Here is a 20,070-nt window from a genome sequence, read left to right as displayed (position 1 = left end):
CAAAGGGAGATTTGCTGTTTTTAGAAGGAAAATGAACTTCAGGGCTAGCTCTGTGTTCTTAAACCAAGGGCCCTGGGGGGAAAATATTATGAACAGATTAATAAAGTGTAACCCTCTGCATCAATAACAAAACTACTCCAGCAGTCAGTAGTACATAAAACCCATATCCATGTTAAGCCAATACAGAATTTACATTCCCTATCATGACAGTATTGCTAAAGTGTTTCATGTTACATCCTTCCTACTTACAAGAAGTATTTGAGGCAAATAAGTATTTTTTGTGGTCCAATATGATTGTGTTTGGGGAATATGTGGAGGCAGGAATTTGACAACAAAAGAAGTGAATGAAGATGAAGCAGGAGTTGTTAAAAACAGGTCAGCCTAGGAAAGTGGAGCTAGGACATTTCTTGTCCAGAGGTCTTTGTACCCAGTCTCATTTCACATTGCATCACAGTGTGACATCCTAATTTTCTATAAATAAACACAGAGATCAAAAGATGCTCTTAAAAGTGTAATAATTATTAGTTTTATTTTATTTTCCAGTAAAATATTCACGTAACAGCAGAATGGAATGGTACAGGTGAATTCTGTTAGACTGGCTTTTAATTTATTTGCACATACATAAACATTTTTAAAATCTAGAAATTTTATCATCAGTTTACACATTTTAGTAGAAATTGTGATTCTTACAAAGCAAGTATTGCTTTACTATTGTCATTATTCCAGTCAATAATATGACCAACAACTTTTCAAGTTGAACAAGTGTCTGACATTGACATCTTTATAAATCAGTCCTTTGAAGATCAATCCAAGAAGAAAATATTATTGAACTGTGTTGCACAAAGTTTCTTCACTTCTTCTGTAAAGCAAACACAGAACAGCATCTTCAGAAATTGTAACGATATTTGCTTCTTATTAAAACAGAGTCCCAAAATTGCTGCAAGTAATAATCTAACTAGTCCTTCTCTTAGAAGTCAGTCTGTTTCAAAGCTTATTGCCTCTTTGTGTTCATTTGCCCTTTAAGAATAAATCAGTCTTTGAAAAGCACTAAATTAGACAAAAATGGAACAAACAGCAATGGCAGGAGGGACATGATGTATAATAATCTACTAAAGGATCACTGAAAAATGTCAGATATTAATATTTTCAATACACTTCATTCTAAAACCTGATGGAAACTTACCTTGTCTCGTCTGCCATAGATCCATCTGTCTCTAGATTTTGGATCCAATTTTATTACTTCTCCACAGACAGGTATTTTAGTAGTAACTGTATTTAAAGGTAATAAAAACCAATCCTTACCGTTAACTTCAATCAGATTTGCATTTTTTTGATTCAAAATGACATACAGTTCTCGTTGGTCAGACTTTTTCCCAACTACCCAGTAATCACTCATTGCCTTCACAATAATTTCCTCATCTTCATCAACTCTGAAAGAAGTTCCAGAAAGTAAAGAAACGTGATGGCAAACCGATTTTCAACAACTTCCAGATGTACTGATGATGATTCGTGTGTCCTAATTTCGTTGTGTTTGCACAGTGTCAGAGATACCAAGGGAGTACTAACTTGGGCATAACTCATCAATCCACGATGAAGACTTCACAAATACACTGCGCAGAATGATTTACTCATCTAAGGTCATTTGGCTGCTGGCCAACCACTCTGCTGCTCTGAAGAGAGCACCTATCTGTCTTCCAGGAAGTTCAGGACACACTTCAAGCATCGTTTTGCTACCATGACAGCAGGCTCTCGCATATCAAGTAACTGGGTCTGTTATGTAAGGCTGTCGTTAACCCTGTACTTCCATAATATGCAGCCTGCTGATTTAAATTTAAGAGAAATGCTTCAAACAGATTAGATATTTTCTAATATAGCAGAGAGGTCCTGGTCTTTTCTTTAAATTATTATTTTAAAGGACAAGAAAAGTTTATGTGTGAGATACTACTTCTAACCACCACAAAATACCAAGTGTGACCACCATAACAGAGTTTACCATACAGAGCTATGGAAGCCATCCATGTCAAAAGGCATGGAAGCTTCACAAATAAAATCTAATTGACAGAAGGACTTAAAAGATTGTTTAATAGCTGAGCGTTACCTGGAGAAGTCACTGTTGATGTCACCAAGAATCTTCATGAGGTCAGGATGCACAGATGCAAGCGATACACTGGGTGTTTTCCTCATGTGAATGGTACTCTTCTCTGCGAGGTTCATGTGATTGAAATAGATGAACTTAAACTGAGGCTCCTTCTCAGCCCTAGGAAGGTTCAGATAAAGAAAGTACTTGCAAATACTCCCACAGTACACAGGCAGAAGGCTCAGAGAGAACAGTTACCAGCTAGCCAGCGAGTCATGCTGAACTTATATTCATGTTGAAGAGACTGAGTAATACCTGTGGCAAATCAAACTTTACTTCAACACTTACTTAAAAAAACAAAAACAAACAAAAAAAACCACCTAGACACACTGCAGCCTGACAGCCTGGTCCTGTGTACCAGCAGTATTTTGTCTGCATCTTTCTTATAAGCTATTCCACTGTTTTGTTTCTTTTCTACGACTGCCTGACTTAAATAGAGGCCTAGTCTAATAAAATTTGACTAATTAGGAATCTTCAATTCACCTCTTTCTTTTTTCTACCATAAAAAGAAAGAACTCTGCCTTGATCAATGCAATTAAATATTCCATCATCAGTTGTGTGGCCAGGTGAGACTATTTTCAAACTCTTGCCATGGTTACTCCTCTCCATTTCCTCTTTTATTACAGTAATATAACATCTGTATCTGACTTACAGCTGTAATTCTGAAGAATTACACAAGAAATTTTAAATTGGCAAAACCTGGCTATAGCAATGGGTACTTCAGGCTATGCATTATTCAGAGTGAAGGAGATACTGCAGTGACACCAGTCACCTTAGCAAACAGCTAGATACACTTTCTCTCTGTCATTCCAATGCATTAGTTTCAAGAAACTGTATCATGTTTTCAGGACACTGTGGCATTAAACTTTAAAAGAGTTAAAGGAGCCAAAGCCAGACCCAGGTAACATAAAGAGACCCCCGAGCTCCATGATTCAGTAGGTTGGCTGTTCAGCTGCAGTCCTTCCAGTATCTGCAACTTCTATTATCTTGTCCTTTCCACAAGGAACAGAACCCAGCTTCAGCATCCTAAATAGCACTTCTAATATACATCAGCCTGGCACAGCCTGAGGCAGCAGCAGAAGACTGCAGCCTTGGCTCAAAATCAATAGGAGGGAAGTTGTCTGCTGCTCTCCCACGACCCTTCTATTGGGTTAATGCAGTGTGAAGAAAACAAAATCTTGGACAGTTGGAAGAGGAGAAACAGGAGAATGGCGCGAGAACTGAACCTGCAGGAGTTTAAAAACAAACTACCGAACAACACAAAACCACAGAGCCCACAGCCTGCCCTGCACATGGGGCAGGAACTACGTGGTGGAAGCACTTTTCCCACAGCTCAGTGCCACGAATGGGGAAGAAGAAAGAGGACCACAAGCACTTGGAAACAAGGTGGAATCTCAACATAATGAAGACTAGAACATCAGTCCTGTGGAAAACACACTTCATCCAGCCAGGCTACTTTCAGGTAGATGATAGTGCACACTTCCAGGTCTTTGCCCAGAAAAGCTAGGTTAAGCAAAGCCTGCTCATCTGTTTATAGGTTACATCTTTCACTTGTTTCAAGTGCCACTGAACTGGTAGTTTTCTATCTTGGATGTACTGCTGCAAGCACAGTAACCCACAGCACTGTGCATCTCCACAGGTCAGCTGGTTTCATGTTCATGTATGAAGGAACCAAATCCAAATATTCCATCTGAATAATCTGCTAACAGCTTGGGAATTAGGTGGCAGAATCTTGATTTATAAAAGTAAGAATTATTATCTTAATATTTACGTGATTTTTCTGCAATAATTCTACATGTGGAGGAAGGTTTCAGCTACACACCAAACGTTCACTCCTGTATTAATAACATGCACATCATTACTTCAGGGAGACTTGAACACACAACAGCAGGGACTTCATAAATGCTTAAGGTACAGAAGGGTACGTAAACGTTTAACAGACACAGCTGACTCAATGCTTTCAACATGTGTATGTTTTAACTAATAGAGGACTGCGACAGAAGCAGAAATGTGGTACAAACCCTGATATCCTCTTGTTGATGTTGTACTGTTCACATATGTCTGATGCTAACACAGTGAGCTGAGGCCCAACAATGCTGTCCAACTTACGGCAAAACTCCAGTGTGGGTGGAATTGAAGCTAGATGGCAGGTAAAGAAAAGGGAGAAGTGAGATTCTCTTCCCACAACAGAAAGCAAAAGTTTTATAATTGCTTTCCTTAATCGTCACTGGAAGCCCCAGCACCAATTTATTTTTTAATTATACTCATGCACTTTGCAAGTCATCCATAAAGTTAACTTTAAGCAAGATTTAGACGTTTTTTATGTAACTGAATTATCTATACCATTGCAGCTAAATCAAAAGGCTGATAAAAAGCATTCAGAAAGAACCTCAAATAAGAAACTGAGTATTTTTCAGGAGTAGAACAAGTTTCATGCATTCTGTACTATCTGTGTCTGACTTGAGAAGTGATCTTAGCAGGTACTTACCATCAATCATAAAGCAGACAGCTGCACTCATGGCCTGGAACAAAAGAAAAGTTAAAAAGACCATTTACAAGAGGTTACTTCAGCTGCCTCAAATCAATGGCAGTATTTCAGCAAAGGCACACATGGGTCAACCTGTTTTCTTTTTAATTATTATTATTAAAAATGTACCCAGTTTGAAGGTAACCCATCAGCAGGATAACCTCTTTGCAGTCCTCCATAACACAGGATTCTTACAGTCTTAAACCCTCTAAACTGTGCTGAGATTTAAATAGGAAAAATGTCAAATGTATTAAGAAATGCATTCTATGCAAGGACATATGTCTGCTAGGAGCTTCCTCCCCTACTGATACAATATAAAGCCAAGGATGAAATCACAAAGCTGAAGGCTGATATTTTGTTTCAGTAAAGCACTGTCATTTTGGGGACGATACAGAAGAGAGGAAAAGAGGATCCAGCTTTTAAAGTCTCCTGCTCAAAATTCCGAAGAGCCTTCTGTCTCTTTAATCTGGTCCTACCCATTCGTCTCTATGCAATTTGTAAGTTTCACATCTCTGGTTTCCTCACTGTATACAGATTCTTAGACTCTTAATTGCAGAGAAGAAGGCAGTACCTTATACACAATCAGATGAAGCTCCTCATAGGTGTCATCAGTGTTAACAAATATTTTGGGGAATCGGCACTTAGCTTCCGGATCGTTCAGATTTAGGGGTCCAGTGAGGAACCTACAAAGTGATTTAACAGCTCAGGTGTGATATGTTCTTGTAGTTCAGATTTTCTTATCTAACTACTTGCACGTTTTAGTAGATCTGAATACAGTGAGCACTGAGCTATCCAGAGAAGCACAGAGCCCTTTTTCACTGCTACTGGGAAAGCCTGCATCCTCTGCTTTCCACCGCAGCTTTATGTAGAACAGTGCTGTACTAGAGGAACTTAACTGAGGGGAAGAGCAGGAGAGCACATGCCATTGCTTCAATCCCAACAGAATACACTAAACCTGACAAAGGGAATTACTGTGTTTAAATCCTCAGTGATTCAAACGTTGCCCAGTTGCTCACGTGCCCACCCTGGCACACTGAGCAGTGTCACCAGAGACCTTTGGCTCAAGGGCCTCACTGACAGGAAGTGTCTGCAGCACTGCCCAAACTTCTCGTGCAGTACATTAAGAACAGTGGGAACAAAAGCCTTACTTATGGTTCCTGCATACTTTTTATGTGCTTTTTTTTCCCCCCAGATGTAAGGTTTTACTTTGTGCTGACTGCTGTGTGGCTGTGGGATAAACTACATGTGGAACATGCACCCTGAAACAAATTCATTCCTCTCAAACATTTTGCCCTTGAGGGAAGCAGCAGTAGATGGTGACGGTTATTAAGAGCTACCTTCCATAGTGCTGTAGATTTCCTGGCATTTCAGCCCGTATTGGAGAGTCTCTTCCTGCTAACTGAAGCAAAAAGGAACAAGAAAAAACAGCTTAGAGGTATTTCCTGTTAATTTTTTGTGGACCTTCTTTGAGTCATACCAAAGCAAACCGTCTGCAGAAAGTCACACTTGGCTAAAGCAGGAGAGGTGCTGACAGGGCGTTCTGATTTTGTGTTTATTAATTTTTCAGTGTAACTTACAGAGCTCTGCCAGGGTGGGGGGGCAGGGAGGGTAACTCCTTGTTGTCTTAGCATTTCACGATGAAACAAACTCCCTAAGTTAAATGTCCCCCTTTTATAAAGCTCCCTAACAGCTACACAAGCTTGCTTTCCAGTTATAGGAGATGAAAAGCTTCTGCCAGTAAGGCCTGAAGACTTCCAAAATTCACTTCAAGCAGTTTGAAGCTTCAATTCATCAAGCACTGAGCTGCTAGACAAAGACTCAGAGGTCACTGGGGAGTTCCTATTGAACTGTATTTGATCAACAATTTATTAACTACAAAACAACACATGATTTAGCTCAACTACCTTAAACATCTTAGCAGCGTTAACACGCAGTAAGGTTGCACATCTTTGGTGCATCATTTCATTTTAAAATAATACTTGCACTAACTGTGATAACAGAAGCGTATGAGAAGAGCAGTAGGACACATTTCAATCCCCGTTTCCATTAGCTGTAGAAGATTCAGCTCTGCTTGAGCAGTTTGTAGGCTCTGCTGAGGGCACTGGCTAAGAACATACACTGCATCCTCTTTCAAGTTTGAGCAAGTCTCCCTGCTGCTACAGGAGTCAGCAGGTACCAGCCCTGAGGAAAGCCCCCATGGGGCCTCAGATTCCAAGTATCAGCAGAATTCTGATGCACTGTAATTGATAGCTGCAAACATTACTGACTTCAGATAGTGCCCCCAAAACAATAAATGTCAGATATTCCTAGACTGACACTTCAGGTGAGGAATGGAAGAGACACTTCTCTTTTACAGGACAGACAGAAAAAGCAAATCCAGCTTATCATACCTCAGGCTCCATGTGTCTTGGGAACAGAGATGTTGTGAGATACTTGTACAAAATTCTCATATCATCTTGTTCCAGTCCACTCCTAGAACACAGGAGATGAGAAAATGCATAAGATGTTTGTCCTGTGGTGCTCAGGTCACATGTTTTCCCCCCAGTCACAGCTCAGGCAACAAAACAGAACTAGGGTAGGTAGCAACATTTCAGTGTCTGGGTGATTAAGTCTCAGAATATTCATTTCATTTAAGGTTATTTCCTAAATCCAAAACACATCCAACTTGCTGTAAAACAGTCATCTCTCCTGCTACTAAACTGTATTCACTGTCATAATTATGTAGCTTAAGCACAAAGTACAGTTGGTTTTCTTCTTTATCAAAAGAAACCAGATTTCTCATCTGAAACAGTTCAACACTTCTATGAACCTCCAGAAAACTAAAGTCTTTTATCTGGAAGTGAAGCATTGTGCCCTGAACAGCTGTGCCACACCAGTAAATACCCCCCACATCCCACAGAATAAATCATTGAAGTACCTACCAGATCAGCTGATCATTGTAGAGAAATGCAGTATATTTGACTATGTTTAGGCTTTCTTCCATCCTATTAATAAATGACTGAATTTTCAAGTAAGTCATTTTATCCAGTGGAAAGAAGCTGATCCCACAAAATACATCCAGCAGATCACAAGACTGTAAGTGCAGTGTCTGCAAGTACTGAGAGAATAATGGCCATTGTTTTTGAGAATTCTGAAAGCTTCCAATGTGCACATTGAAATGACACATCTGAGTCTAATGCAATGTCATCTAGGCTAAGGACCCCCCAAAAACTTTCAATTCTGCTTGTGCAAAGTTTTTCTTAATGTGTCAACACGATTCCAGGTCTCAGTTTACTATTACTTCACCACAGTGACCACAGCTTTTAAGGCCAGCTCAAGATCCTTTGAGAGGATAAGAGAGCACAGCCTACCAGGCCAGTGCTTAATTTCAGAAGTAACTCTGAAGAAATGAACAGATACATTCATTAGCTGGTAACATGCAAAGGAAAAGATAATTCTGTCTCCTGATAGTGCATTTAAAGTCTCTGGGTAAAGCTTCCAGTCTGCCTGGCATCCTGGTCTGTGCCAGATGAGTTGGCCAATGGCTCCCTCTACAGCCATTTCACACTAGCAAGAATTACTTTGCTGCTCTGAACTGCACATATTACCACAGTAACACACTGCTGGGAGCATGTCAACAAAAATTAGTTTCATATACACAAGTCAGAATAGCTGAAGTTATTTCTTATATCAAGTTATTACAGATGTCTTTGACTTCCTAGCAAAAAAAATAAATAAATAAAGCTGCATTCAATCAAGCACAACTGCACATACAGCACTGCTCAACCTGTCCATCATACCAGAATAGTTTTCTTAAAGTTTATGCATTTCTAAATCAAATGAGAACATTTTTGCTCATGTTTACACATTCCATGATACATACAGACAGTACAACAAGTCTCTGTCACAGTATAAAATCTCATTTTCTTTCCTTGTGCTGTCAGGTTTATTCTAGGGCCTACTTCACTGTTACAAAAACCAACCAAACAAGCACACAGATAGACAAAACCAAAATGCAACAAAAGCTCACAAAGAACAAATGATATTTCATTGAGTTCCTGCTCAGAAATAGCTTTTGCTTTCCATCTTTTTGCTCAAGCATTTTCTTCTCAAAATTTAAATAGTGAAGACAAATTATAACCAAGGATTATTTTCTGAAACCTTATCAGGCATGACTACTGATCCCACACAGCAAAAGAAATTACTTCAATATCACCATGACCCATTTCTTCACAGTACTGCAGGATGTCAGAGGCTCTGGAATCACCACCCCCAGTTTTTCAAGAGTCCAGGAGCCAAAGCCACATGTAATCCTGTTTTAATTCAGAGTCACCCTGCTGTGAGGAATGACCTCTTCAGGTTCTGTCCAACCTGAACCATTCTTAAGTTTCTCAAATATGTCACTGCAGTATTCTCACACTTAACCAACTGAAATGTTGAAGCAGAATTTTGAAAGTATGAGCATGATTCTGTCCCCCCAAAATACCCAACAGCTAAGCTGCTCTATCAAGCCCTGACTCATCTGGAGGTTCAGTTCCTTTGAAGGACCTTCTGTGTCAGTAACGAGCAGGAAGCATTTGCACAGTGAGTAACCAGACTTCTGTGCTGCTGCTGCATCTCTCCCACTGCCCATGCACTACCATTGCACTGAGGCCATGCAGAGAACACTTTGCATTTTATTCCCAGTGCACAGTCATGCTGTGTGTGCTCTTACCCGGTGGAAGAACTTCTCGAGTCTCTCCTTCAGAACTTTTACACCTCCATCTTCCATTGCTTTCAGAAATGTGCCATTGAACAGCTAGTGGTTAAAAGAAGTCACTCAGCTGTGTAGGTGCTTTAACTTCTTGCAGCTCAATCATGAATGTAGCTAATTACAGTAAAGCTCACGTTCCTCACTGTTTCAGCTCTGCACAGATCCAGAAGTACCCCTTCACTGGGAAACTCTACACACCCAGATGTGCAGCCTAGGCACATGTAGGAGCAGGGTCAGAATTAAAGAGGGGAACTAAATTCTCTATTAGTAGCAAAGTTATTTATCTGTGTTGCTTAAGCATCTTATTTTCTAGAAGTCAGATCAATGGCCTTTATTCAATATGGAACACTGAACAGCCATAGATAATATCTACTACCATCATAATCAAGTGGACCTGACAAATTAGAGGGCTCTAATTTTTACAGTAAACTAATGAACTAATGCTGGCAACTGCAACAGCTGAATTCTTCTCTTCCATCACCACAATTACAGCTTCAGGAAGAGAGCAGCCAACAGCAGTGAGCCTGCACACCCAGATGGCATCATGGGGATGTCCTCCACTGCCAGAAGAGCCTCTGTGTTATTAACCCTACCTTGTACATGCTGTAGCACTGCTGTAGGACTGAACTGTAAACCTTGTCCTGCAGAAAACAGAGCAAGGCATTAGAGTAAGCAGAGACAGCATTTCAAATATTTTTGCTGAGCTACACATCAATGTTCCCAAGAGGAAGCACGTGCACAAATTAGTGACACTGATCTCTGGAAACGTACACAGCATTTCCAGTCAGCATATGGAAATTACTTTATATCTACAAGCTACAAAAGCAAGTCCCCCCACATTTAGCATCAAGAGCATTATTAACTCACACACAAAACATCAGTTACAAATACAGTATTTCCCTAAGGTCAGTGGTTAATTAAAATTATTGTATTTCTGACTGTTTTTTCTTCTTCCTCAAGAAGAAAACAACGTTGGTATTCCTGATGATACTCTTAAAGTGCGATATAACTGATCGGAAGTGGGAGGAGATAAAAAGGAAAAAGAGTTCAGCATTACCAGCAGTTCTTCCTCCTGGTATTCATAGACTGGCTTCCCATCTTTGTGTTTTTCTATTATGGGGTTTCGTACAACCTAGAAAGTGGACAGGCTGGCATGAGACAATGCAGAATGCATTGAGAACGTTCTGAGACGATGTTTTGGAAATATGCATATCATGTGCATAAGTACCATGACCATCCAGAAGTTCTCTTCAGGTTCATGGAAAAACTGCCTGTTCTTCTGCGTATGCAGGGACTTTGCGGGTTTTGTTGGACTAAAGGTCCTGGAAAGGAAGCATATATGGAGATGCAGATAATTACAGCCATATGCAAAAAGAAAACGTAGATTGGGAAGTTTAAACATACTGTGAGCACTACCACAGCGAGCCATGCAGTCACTGTGCATACCTTGTGAACTGCACTATTGCTTCACATAGTCCCACATTTCTGATTTTTTCATTCTTTTCTACCTCATTTGGGTGATAGAAGAGAATCTTCTTTTCTTCCTAAAGTTTGAAATAAAGAGAGCAAAATACATCTTAACAGAATCAGGGTTAAAGAATATGCACTTCACAGTTCGTTTTTAAGTCCTAATCCCTTAATCTTCTAGGTAGAATTATGTCTTGTAACTAAACAAGCTTCCGTAGTAACAAAAGGCATAATTAAGCACACTAAACAGTCAGCCCATCGCATTTCAAGGTTTATCAATTCCAAGGCTATTTAAATCATAGGACATGACCACAGCCAGTTCAAAGCGAGGCTAGCTTCGCTTCAAAGCCACATCAAAGCATGGCTAGCCTGGTCCTGCTCAGCAAAGCTGCTTTCCAAGGGGCAGCCCCACAGCTGTCACACCGCACGAGGCCGCTCCGCCCCACACGCAGGACTTGGCATTTGCCTCTGCTGCGCTTTGGGAGCTTGCTGCTGCCCAGGGCCCAGCCTGCCCAGCTCTGAGTCGCCCAGGACCCGGTGAGGGGGCATTCAGCCTCATTCCCTGGGCCGATAAATACACTGCGCGTGAGCACACGGCCTTGTGGGAAGCGAGGACAATCACAGGAGCCACGCGGGATGTCATCACCGAAACACAGCTGGTCGTTTACTAAGGGTGACAGCAGCACAACACAGCTAGCAGTAAGTTGGATTAAGCCGAGTTTTCCACTAAGTCACAGTGCCGCGGATAACACTATTTTTAGCAGAAGTTACCGTATCCGTATCCCCTGCCCCGCCCAGCGCTCCCCTCCGAGCGCCTTTGTTCGCGGGCTCCGCGGGGCGAGGCGTTAACCCCGCGGGGACGGGCAGCCGGGCCGGGCCGCCTCTGCCCCACCGCCCCCTGCAGCAACGCGGCCGGGCCGCTCCTCTCCCCTCGGCTCTGCCCCCCCCTCCGGTACCTCTCCCTCTTTGGGCCCCAGCTTGGGGTTGTAGATGAAGAAGCTGAGCAGGGTCGGAGCCAGCTGCTTCTCCTGGCCGGTTCCCGCCGCCGCCGCCGCCATGCCGAGCCGGACGCGCCTGGGGCCGTCCGCCGCCACACAGCATCGGAGAGCGGCCCGGGCCCTCCGCCGGCCCCGGGGCACTTCCGCCTTCCTCCCTCCGCCCCGGAAGCGCGCGGCGCGAGGCAGGAAGTGCTCCCGGGCCCGGCGTAGGCCGCGCTCCGCAGCGCCCCCAGCGGCGGGGCTGCCCCGCGCCCTCGGGGACCTCCCGGCGCCGACGGAAGCCGATTTCGGTGTGAAATGACGAGCAGGAGGAGCTGTTTCGGGGCTCCGTGCAGGTACAAAGCTCTGGAGCCCGAACAGATCCGTTACATCATCGGCGGCCTCAGGGCGGAGGGCGAACGGGTGGAGCCCGTCGGTGTGCGCGGCCTGCCGCCAGGGGGCGCGGCGGGGATGGCGGGGGATCGGTGTCCCGTAGCCGTTGCCGGTCTGTAACCGGGCGGTTTGATCCCGTTCTTGGTGTATTTGTGGTAACCTACGAAGAGAAAGTGATAATAGATGCAATTAATTTAAATTGTTGCGACTCTAATGTACAAATTAACGGGGCGGGAAGAAACTTCAGTTGTGGTTCCGGTTTCATCCCATCTCCTTAATGGTATGTGCAGTAACACCACACCCCGACATCTGCGAAGCGGCATCGGATCGCCCTGAGTTTGAAATGTGATTCCTAGCCCATGATTATGTAAAATTAAACTGCTGCATAAGTACACTGCAAGTCTGACAGAGGACAACCCTGGCGTCAAGGGAGAAATAATTAAGAAGTTTATTGGTGCTTTGCAGTTACTATTAAAAAAAACCACAACAACGTTGGAGTGAGGAACATGCAGCCATACTCTGGCTCGCTGAGCCTCCTTCTAGGTCCTGTTTTGAGCATTTCCATCAGCTGCATGGCAGCAGACTTAACAAAAAGATATACTATAAATCACTCTGGGTGTTGGAGCTGACAGCTGTAAATAAATACAGCTGACAGCTCAAATAGCTGTTCTGTTGGCAGTACGTGGTCTAAATGTGTTAATAAATGTGTAGACTCAGCAGTTTGGGATTAGTTTAGTGAATAAATTACAGAATAGTGCTGTGATCCAGCAAAAAGCACAATGCCCGCGTATCCCCGTTCAGCGTGCTTTGTCAGTTCGTGCCAGGCCCTGCTGCTCCGTGTGGGGATCCTGCCTCGTTTCCCAAGGGACTTGTTCATATCTCCCACGTTTGTTCTTGGTCTGATGTCAAGGAATGTGAGCAGCTATTGGAGCGTCGTGGTGAGTGGAGATGGTTGTGTACATTCTGCAGACTGGAAGATTTTGTAGTGGAAGGCAGCAGCTTGGTACTAGCTCTGGTTATGGTTAAGAATACAGTCACTGAATAGAGATACAAATGTACTTTCATGCGTAACTCGAGCTATTTAAATGTTCTGCTTTATTTCGTGTGTTTAACAGCAATGCCTAGGACTTGTTACTAGCCCAGGTCTGCAGTATGTGTGAAAGAAAAGCTGGGAAGGCAGGGTAAGGAAAAGGCTACACAGGTCCTAAGTTTTGTAGGTCAGAAGTTTTACAGGAACTTTTAGTGCAGAGAACTGCCAGGTGTTCTGCTTTCTGGAGAATGAAGAGAGTTGTAATTTCACTGAACGTTTTGTGGTGGATCAGGGCCCTGCGTGAATCTTCAGTCCACCTTCTGATCAGACACCTGCCCAGCAGGGTGCTGCACCTCAGGGAGCAGAGTTGTGCTTTGCCCATGTGTTTCACTGTCTAGGACTGCAGTGCGAGGGCTGAGATGTTGAGAGAGAGTACAGAATGCCACAGCGACTGGAAAAAATTATTTCACATGCATTTTCCTGCTTAATGTGATCTGCTTAGTCAAGGTCAGGACACTTAATTGTCAGTGAAACCGAGAGTGGTCTGTTTGTTGCTTACATGTGAACTCGTCCAAGACTCTTCTGTCATCAGACAGCTTTCACTGCCAAGAACAAACTTCATTTCTTGTCAGTATCCTGTGACATCCATCTTATGCTAGGAGAATCAGCTCAGGTCCTTACCTTGTGCAGCTCTGCTTTTTTTAAGGCCCTGATGCTCAGTGAATTATGCCAAGTGAGCATATTTCTTAATCTTAAGAAATATTTTTCAAATTCAGCACCAAGTCCTAGGCATTGCTGTTAAACACGGTGGAGAAGGCAGCAGTGTGGAGTGCACAAGGATGAATCAGTGCAGAATTTGTGAGCTACTATCTGCTCTCTCCCCGCTAAGAGAAGGATAAATGTGGTGTATCTAAATGCCTTTGCTTCAGTAGTGAACACAAGCGAATCCAAGACGAATTTCTCAACTCCTGTTATGTTATGCACATAAAATATAAGTTGGGAGGGAGAAGAGGGCCTGGAGTGTTTGCTGAGGTTCGTCCTGTGAGCCCTCTGACTTCGCAGCCCTGAAAGGCACGGAGCCATCTAAATTCTGTGGGCTCTTTCTTAGCAATAGCTGGTTATCTGGTAAACAGGTCGTGTTTTTAGTGCTTTTGTTCTGCACTATTTCTAGTATTTATAGAGACTTCTGAGGAGAACACGGTGCAGTTAATTCTGAGCGTCGTCATTTGCAGCAAAGGGAGAAATGCACTGAAAGTGCAGCAATGCTGCAGCATTCCAGCTTAACCCAGAAAGCTCACTGTTGACAGAGTGCCCACTGGCTTCACTCCTGTCCCTATATGAGGCCCTGATAAGATCAAGGCCTGGGAGAGATTATCACTTTTCATTTAAGAATTCACACGTTTCAGTTTAGTGGTCAGAAAAACAGACACCAGCACAGTATGAGAGTCATTTTTATTGGATATTTTTAAGGGGAATTTCTGGTAAAGCAGAGTTTAGAACAGAGTGAATGGTCCACACAATGAAAAAAAAAAAAGTAAATGAGCGTTTCATCACGTTCCTAAGGCAGTGAGTAAATAACAGCCATTATCAGATAGATGCAGAAGGGACTGCTGATTCTCAGGGTTTGCAGTTTCTCTTGCAGATCCATCCCTATTCTGTCTTATTTGGTTGTTCTGAACCTTTAAGACTGCACCATTTCCTGGAATTCTGTGGGGAAAAAAAAAGAGAATATTTACAATAGAAATATTAAAATAAAATTATTAGGAATAAAAGGTGAATGGCTTATCAAGAGGTTTAGAATAGGAATGGATGGAAAACAGTGACTTGAAGAAATGTATCCAAGAGAAACATTGCCTACATTTCCTGTTTAGGCAGATAAATCTAATTACACAGCAGGTGAAAAGACAGCGGTTTGTTGACAGTTATGGGGAATAATAATGGTTTGGGATGGTTTTAGTCCTCTGCTCAGTAATGATTTTGGACAAAAATAATGGAATGGCTAATGTAGAATTTGAGTAAGAAGTTCAGACCTTAATTAGAAGTATTAAAAGTGACTCTCCATGTCTGATTACTGTCTGTAGTGCTCCAGCTGAGAAGTGCTGGTGGGGATGGCAAGCTAAAGCCAAAATCTCTGTGGAGTTCCCCATGAGGTGGTGCTTAAGGACCGCGTTCTTCAGTCGGGTACCGCTACATGGACCGTCTTCTCATCGCTGGCTGCTGTGCATTGAGAGTATCTTACCAATCCTGTCCCAGAAAGCCTCTGTTAAGATATAGATCGCTTCAGAAATCGTGGGTGTTTGTTCTGGCACGTTTCCTAAGGAGCTGTATTCAGTTCCTTCCCAAGAAGGAAGCAGCAGAGCTCCTGGCTCCTGGCACAGGCGGCGGGCAGTCCGCGTGCCACGCGTTCCCCCGGCCCTCTCCCTGGCAGGGCAGACACTTCTGGTATGGGGCGTGCTGCCCTGGGCTCCCAGCCTGTTTGGTGAGCGTGTGCTTCCTGTCCTGAATGAGACACGTACTATGGACTTAGGAGACTGGGAGGTGTCTGCCCCCAGCAGCCATTCATCCACACCAGTGTTTCCATGGGGCGGGTGCAATGAGCTGCTTCCTAACAGAGCTGTTCCTCATCTGATGAATGCTCTCCATCAGCATGCGGAGCAACGTGTTGTGTCCTGGCTCTGGGGTCGTGGCACTCGGACACTCTCCTTATGCAGAACTGAAGGTGGCTGTTACGTGGTCAGCTCCTGCCTGCTGCAAATGGCTTCACTGCACCGAGCTGCACTTCTGCTGGGGGACACTGCTGGGAGGGGGCTGATGGCAGCGTGGGGATCCCACTGCATGCAGGTGGCTCTTCCACCTGGTGTGTGCTGCTGCGGGTGTTACTCATGCTGCTTTACATCAAAGAAGGAGGGAGGAGAAACAGAGATCTCTTCCTTACAAAGCAGCTGGAAATGTATTGTGAGTGGCAATGAGAAGGTTCCTTAGGGCAGCCAGGTTTTGCATTTGTTTTCTTTCTTTCTTTTTTCTTTGACTTGCTCATGCAGAAGGAATGGCAGAGATGAACCCATGCCATCAGGGACAGTTTCTGGCGCAGGTCAGTCCTGAGGGCTTTCAGCAAAGTCACTCAGGGGACCTTAACGAACCACCGACATCGAAAGGAATCACACGTCCCTTACAACCTTGTTCTGTTTATAAAGAACTTGATACCTTCAGCCCCAATTTTGCCATCCCCGTCGTGGTCTGCAGCTGCCAGGAAGGTCTTGGTTTCGGAGGCAGTTAGCACTCTGGCCCCACACTCAAACCTCTGAAGGAAGTACCTGCAGGGAAAGCACCCTTCGTTACGGTTGTCAGAGTCCTGTTTCTGCTGGCTGTATGCTACAGAGCAATAACTATCTGTAGAGAAATCATTTGCCATGGTAGCCAAAGCCTCCAAGCGCTCCTTTGCTCAATGAGCTACATCTTCTGCTCTGTGAGGCCAGACTTGGTGTGCTGGATTCTGCCCACTACCAAAGTCCAGCCCCAGGAGGCAGCGTGCTGAGCATGAAGGGCACTCATTTACTGCTTCGTTCGTAGGCGTGGGGGTCATCTACTCAAACACACCACTGACAATCTACTGAGGGTTTTACCAATGTTTAGCATAAGCTGAGGCATCACTTTATGGAAAAGCTTAGAAAGAAAGAGGTGCTGATTTTTGGATAGTCTCTTACTAGTCAAGGTAACAGAAGATCCTTACTTGAGCTCATCTTCCTCAATAAAGCCACTTTGATCATTGTCGAGAATCCGGAAGATCTCCTTGAGCTGGCCACTGCTCTTTTTAGACATCCCACTGATCTGAAAGAATTTTTTGGGACTAAAGGAATCTGGAGCTGAAAATAAATTAATAAATATATTAACCCCAGATCTCTGTGTTCACTGTCCCTAGGTAGTCTGAGGATGCTGCTTCGTTACAGTTCAATTGTTCCAAACATGATCAGTAAAGGCTGACAAGTGGATGTTCCCATGCTGCACAGAAGCCTGCCCCACACAGAGAGCCACGTGGGGATAGGACACACACTCAAACCACCCCCAGTGTAAAAATCTCAACAAATGCATCCTGTGGCAGCTACAGAAGAGACTACAGAAGTCTGATGACATATGTGCTTGTTCAGCACTCCTTTGGGGCCGAATTAGACTTGCACTGCGTCGCACAAAATAATCGATTTTTAGCAAGTTAATTGTTTTCTCACCTTGGCAGTCCCGCAGAGCAGCAGCAATGTCAGAAGGGCTTAGAATGTCTGTGAGGCTCATTTTAAACCTGTTAAGAAGTGTATTGCAATCAGATTTATGAAATGCAAATGCACATTAGAACGATTTTTTCCTGTGGCTTAAACACTGTATGGCTAACAGGGCTTCTAAGGGCAGACCAGTCCGATTGATCAGGCTGAAATTGCTGCTGTTACTCAATAAACTGGAAGATTTAGTACAGTACTTCTTTAAAAATAGCAATGCTGAAATAATGCTTTTTAATGAGATGGATTACTGAAATAACGTGAGTTGACAATCCATCTTTTCACCTATTTTTTATCTACTATTTGCATGCTGTTTAAGTACATGATGTTCTTAAACTCAATATTACCATCGATCTAATAACCAGCCTTACTGGAGTGGATGGCATTTGACCATACCAATAACAGCACAGGCAGTGGGAAAAATAAGCCAAGAAGCTTTCTTTGTTTTCTCCCCCAGCAGCTCTGAAGTATAAAAAGAAATCAGATACTTATCTATGCGAGGTCCGTCCACATGTAATGCCAGGAATTCAGTTCAAAATCTTAACAAGGATGGTTGTTGTACTTACTACCGGTGCACATTAATTTCCTTTAGTTCATCTCAAGTCACCTGCTCACCTTTATAGTTTTCTCAGCTAGGCCAAGGAAAAATAGCTGAGGAGATACCAGGCAAAGTAGTCTTGTCGGCTCCGGCTGTCACTCTGACTTATAAAGGATTCAAAAGGTGACAATAACCACTACTTAGGTTACTGCTTCGTGGATCAAATGTTTGATTTGAGACCTAGCTCAAATTCCTTCCTTAACTAATGAAACCTTTCTATTTATATCCTCAGATAACGCCAACAAGAAGAACAGTGTTTTTAATAAATCCACTTGTGCTTAATTAAGTACAACTCTGCCATCAGAACGTAGCCTTTCGGGCCCCAGGTGCCCTACAGGTTTCCAGTTAGCCACTGGACCTTAGGGTTGCTCACTGCAAGAAGACTCTGGCTGTCAAACCCTTGTGAAAAGAAACTAGTTTGGTTTCCTTAAGCCTGTTTGTCCTTTGGAATGTACAGAGGAAGGTGGAGATGAAAGATCTGAGGTGACAATTTGCCATTCTGACAACGCTAACTTGTCAGTAGGGGGGAGGAAACTGGTGTAATTTAGGAGCATCTGTCTACAGTAAGCTTCACTTCCTGATGGTTTTCTGCACTGCTGTCCCCAGGCAGAGATAGAACAGAAACCCATGCCTCCATGAGCAGCAGAACTCAGCAACTCAGTCGTCTTCTTGTCTGTGTTCCTTGGAAGGCTATGTATAAGCAGATGGCCTACTTAATAATTTATTTTGAATATTTTACATTACACAGTCAGTAACAGGCTTACTTGAAATGGCATGAGTTGGACTATAGTGGAGGTGGATATATGTGCGGTGTGCAACGTGCACTCACTGCATTCCCTGCCAAGAATTAAAATCGCAGGTATGTAGTGGTGGATTTTTTGCTCATGTGTACTTCAAGGTCACTAATTTTAGAGTCAAAAATTAAAGAAAACTGGGAACAGTGGGTATGAGGTTTTCCTTCTCAGACCATTCTCATCCTTGCGCGTACATTTTTGCTTCCATTGTGAATTTCCATTCCTGATCATCTTGAGTCGATTAAGGATTCGTAGATTTTTGTAGCAATCCCCCTTGACACATTTTGCTGCCAAGATATTTCTCCAGGGAAGTCTATATTGAATCTCTAGGAGTGCCCCTGATGCTGTGAGAGCAGATAGCTGCTCCTGGTCCCAGCAGGAGGAGCCTTCCTTTGTTTTTGCTTGCTTTGTGTAAGTTTTTGCCTTGCATTAATACACTGGTCATTATAAGCTAACAAGAATGAAAAAATGATATAGAGGAAAATGGTGAAATCGAGGTGAGCAAATAATGCTCAGGCTCAGAGTACTCTGCAGCTCATTCAGGCACTGCGTTAGACTCTAATGGCTGAGTGCTGTAAGAGCAGCACCTGGCTGGCTCTCCTGCGTGCGGCATACAGTGCTCTGTATTGCTTTCAGATTCACAGTATTCATTGTGAAGTTGTGCTCATAGTAGTGATTGCAGTGCATATTGCATTAAAATATGATGTTGAATAGAAGTGAGCAAACTGCTACAATATCTTCACTGTTACGGCGTGTGAGCGGATCTTTTAACCTTTGAAATTCAATGCTGACCACAGAAGACATGCTGATCTTGTCTGGAAGATGATTTACAAAAGCCTAAAACAGCTGAATTTCAGAATCAAGTTGATGTCACTGTACATCGATACAGGTGGGACTCTAGGGTTACCAGCATTTATTTATTTATTGATGACACTGCATCTGAAGTACAGGTTTCCCTCTGCTTAGAATGAAATAATCAGGAATGAGTATAGAATACAAAGGGATATTTCAGCTGCATAACCCACTGGTTATCATTAGTGCTACTGTCTCAGTGGTGATGGCAGAGAATCTTAGTGTGAATACTGCAGGAATCACTGACATCTGCATCTACGCTGGAGTGCACTGTACCATGTCACTCAAGGTATACACT

At 43.2% G+C, this 20,070-nt stretch overlaps 2 protein-coding genes across 2 annotated transcripts; both read right to left on the bottom strand.

The window, feature by feature from the left end:
* Positions 1 to 503: 503 nt before the first annotated feature.
* CCZ1 (CCZ1 homolog, vacuolar protein trafficking and biogenesis associated) lies at positions 504 to 11,956 on the bottom strand. The gene is made up of 15 exons (XM_065732942.1): positions 11,820 to 11,956; positions 10,843 to 10,940; positions 10,625 to 10,718; positions 10,454 to 10,528; positions 9,990 to 10,037; positions 9,358 to 9,441; positions 7,586 to 7,761; positions 7,055 to 7,136; positions 6,002 to 6,063; positions 5,236 to 5,347; positions 4,626 to 4,659; positions 4,159 to 4,276; positions 2,099 to 2,257; positions 1,303 to 1,430; positions 504 to 859 (listed from the first exon to the last, which is right to left on the bottom strand). Exons 1-15 carry the CDS (start codon positions 11,919 to 11,921, stop codon positions 804 to 806), a joined length of 1,428 nt encoding a protein of 475 aa, XP_065589014.1. The 5' UTR covers positions 11,922 to 11,956; the 3' UTR covers positions 504 to 803.
* A 2,988-nt stretch (positions 11,957 to 14,944) lies between these two features.
* LOC136046484 (parvalbumin, thymic CPV3) lies at positions 14,945 to 17,547 on the bottom strand. Its single transcript, XM_065733074.1, has 4 exons — positions 17,487 to 17,547; positions 16,994 to 17,126; positions 16,468 to 16,577; positions 14,945 to 14,970 (listed from the first exon to the last, which is right to left on the bottom strand). The coding sequence occupies exons 1-4, from the start codon at positions 17,545 to 17,547 to the stop codon at positions 14,945 to 14,947; spliced, it is 330 nt and encodes a 109-aa protein (XP_065589146.1).
* Positions 17,548 to 20,070: the final 2,523 nt, after the last annotated feature.

Source organism: Cyrtonyx montezumae, unplaced genomic scaffold (genome assembly GCF_038088225.1).
Source record: "Cyrtonyx montezumae isolate F1298 unplaced genomic scaffold, pur_monq_1.0 scaffold_16, whole genome shotgun sequence".
In the NCBI taxonomy this organism is placed as follows: Eukaryota; Metazoa; Chordata; class Aves; order Galliformes; family Odontophoridae; genus Cyrtonyx; species Cyrtonyx montezumae.
Note: the sequence above shows the minus strand (reverse complement) of the source record. Positions and strands in the feature narration are given on the sequence as shown.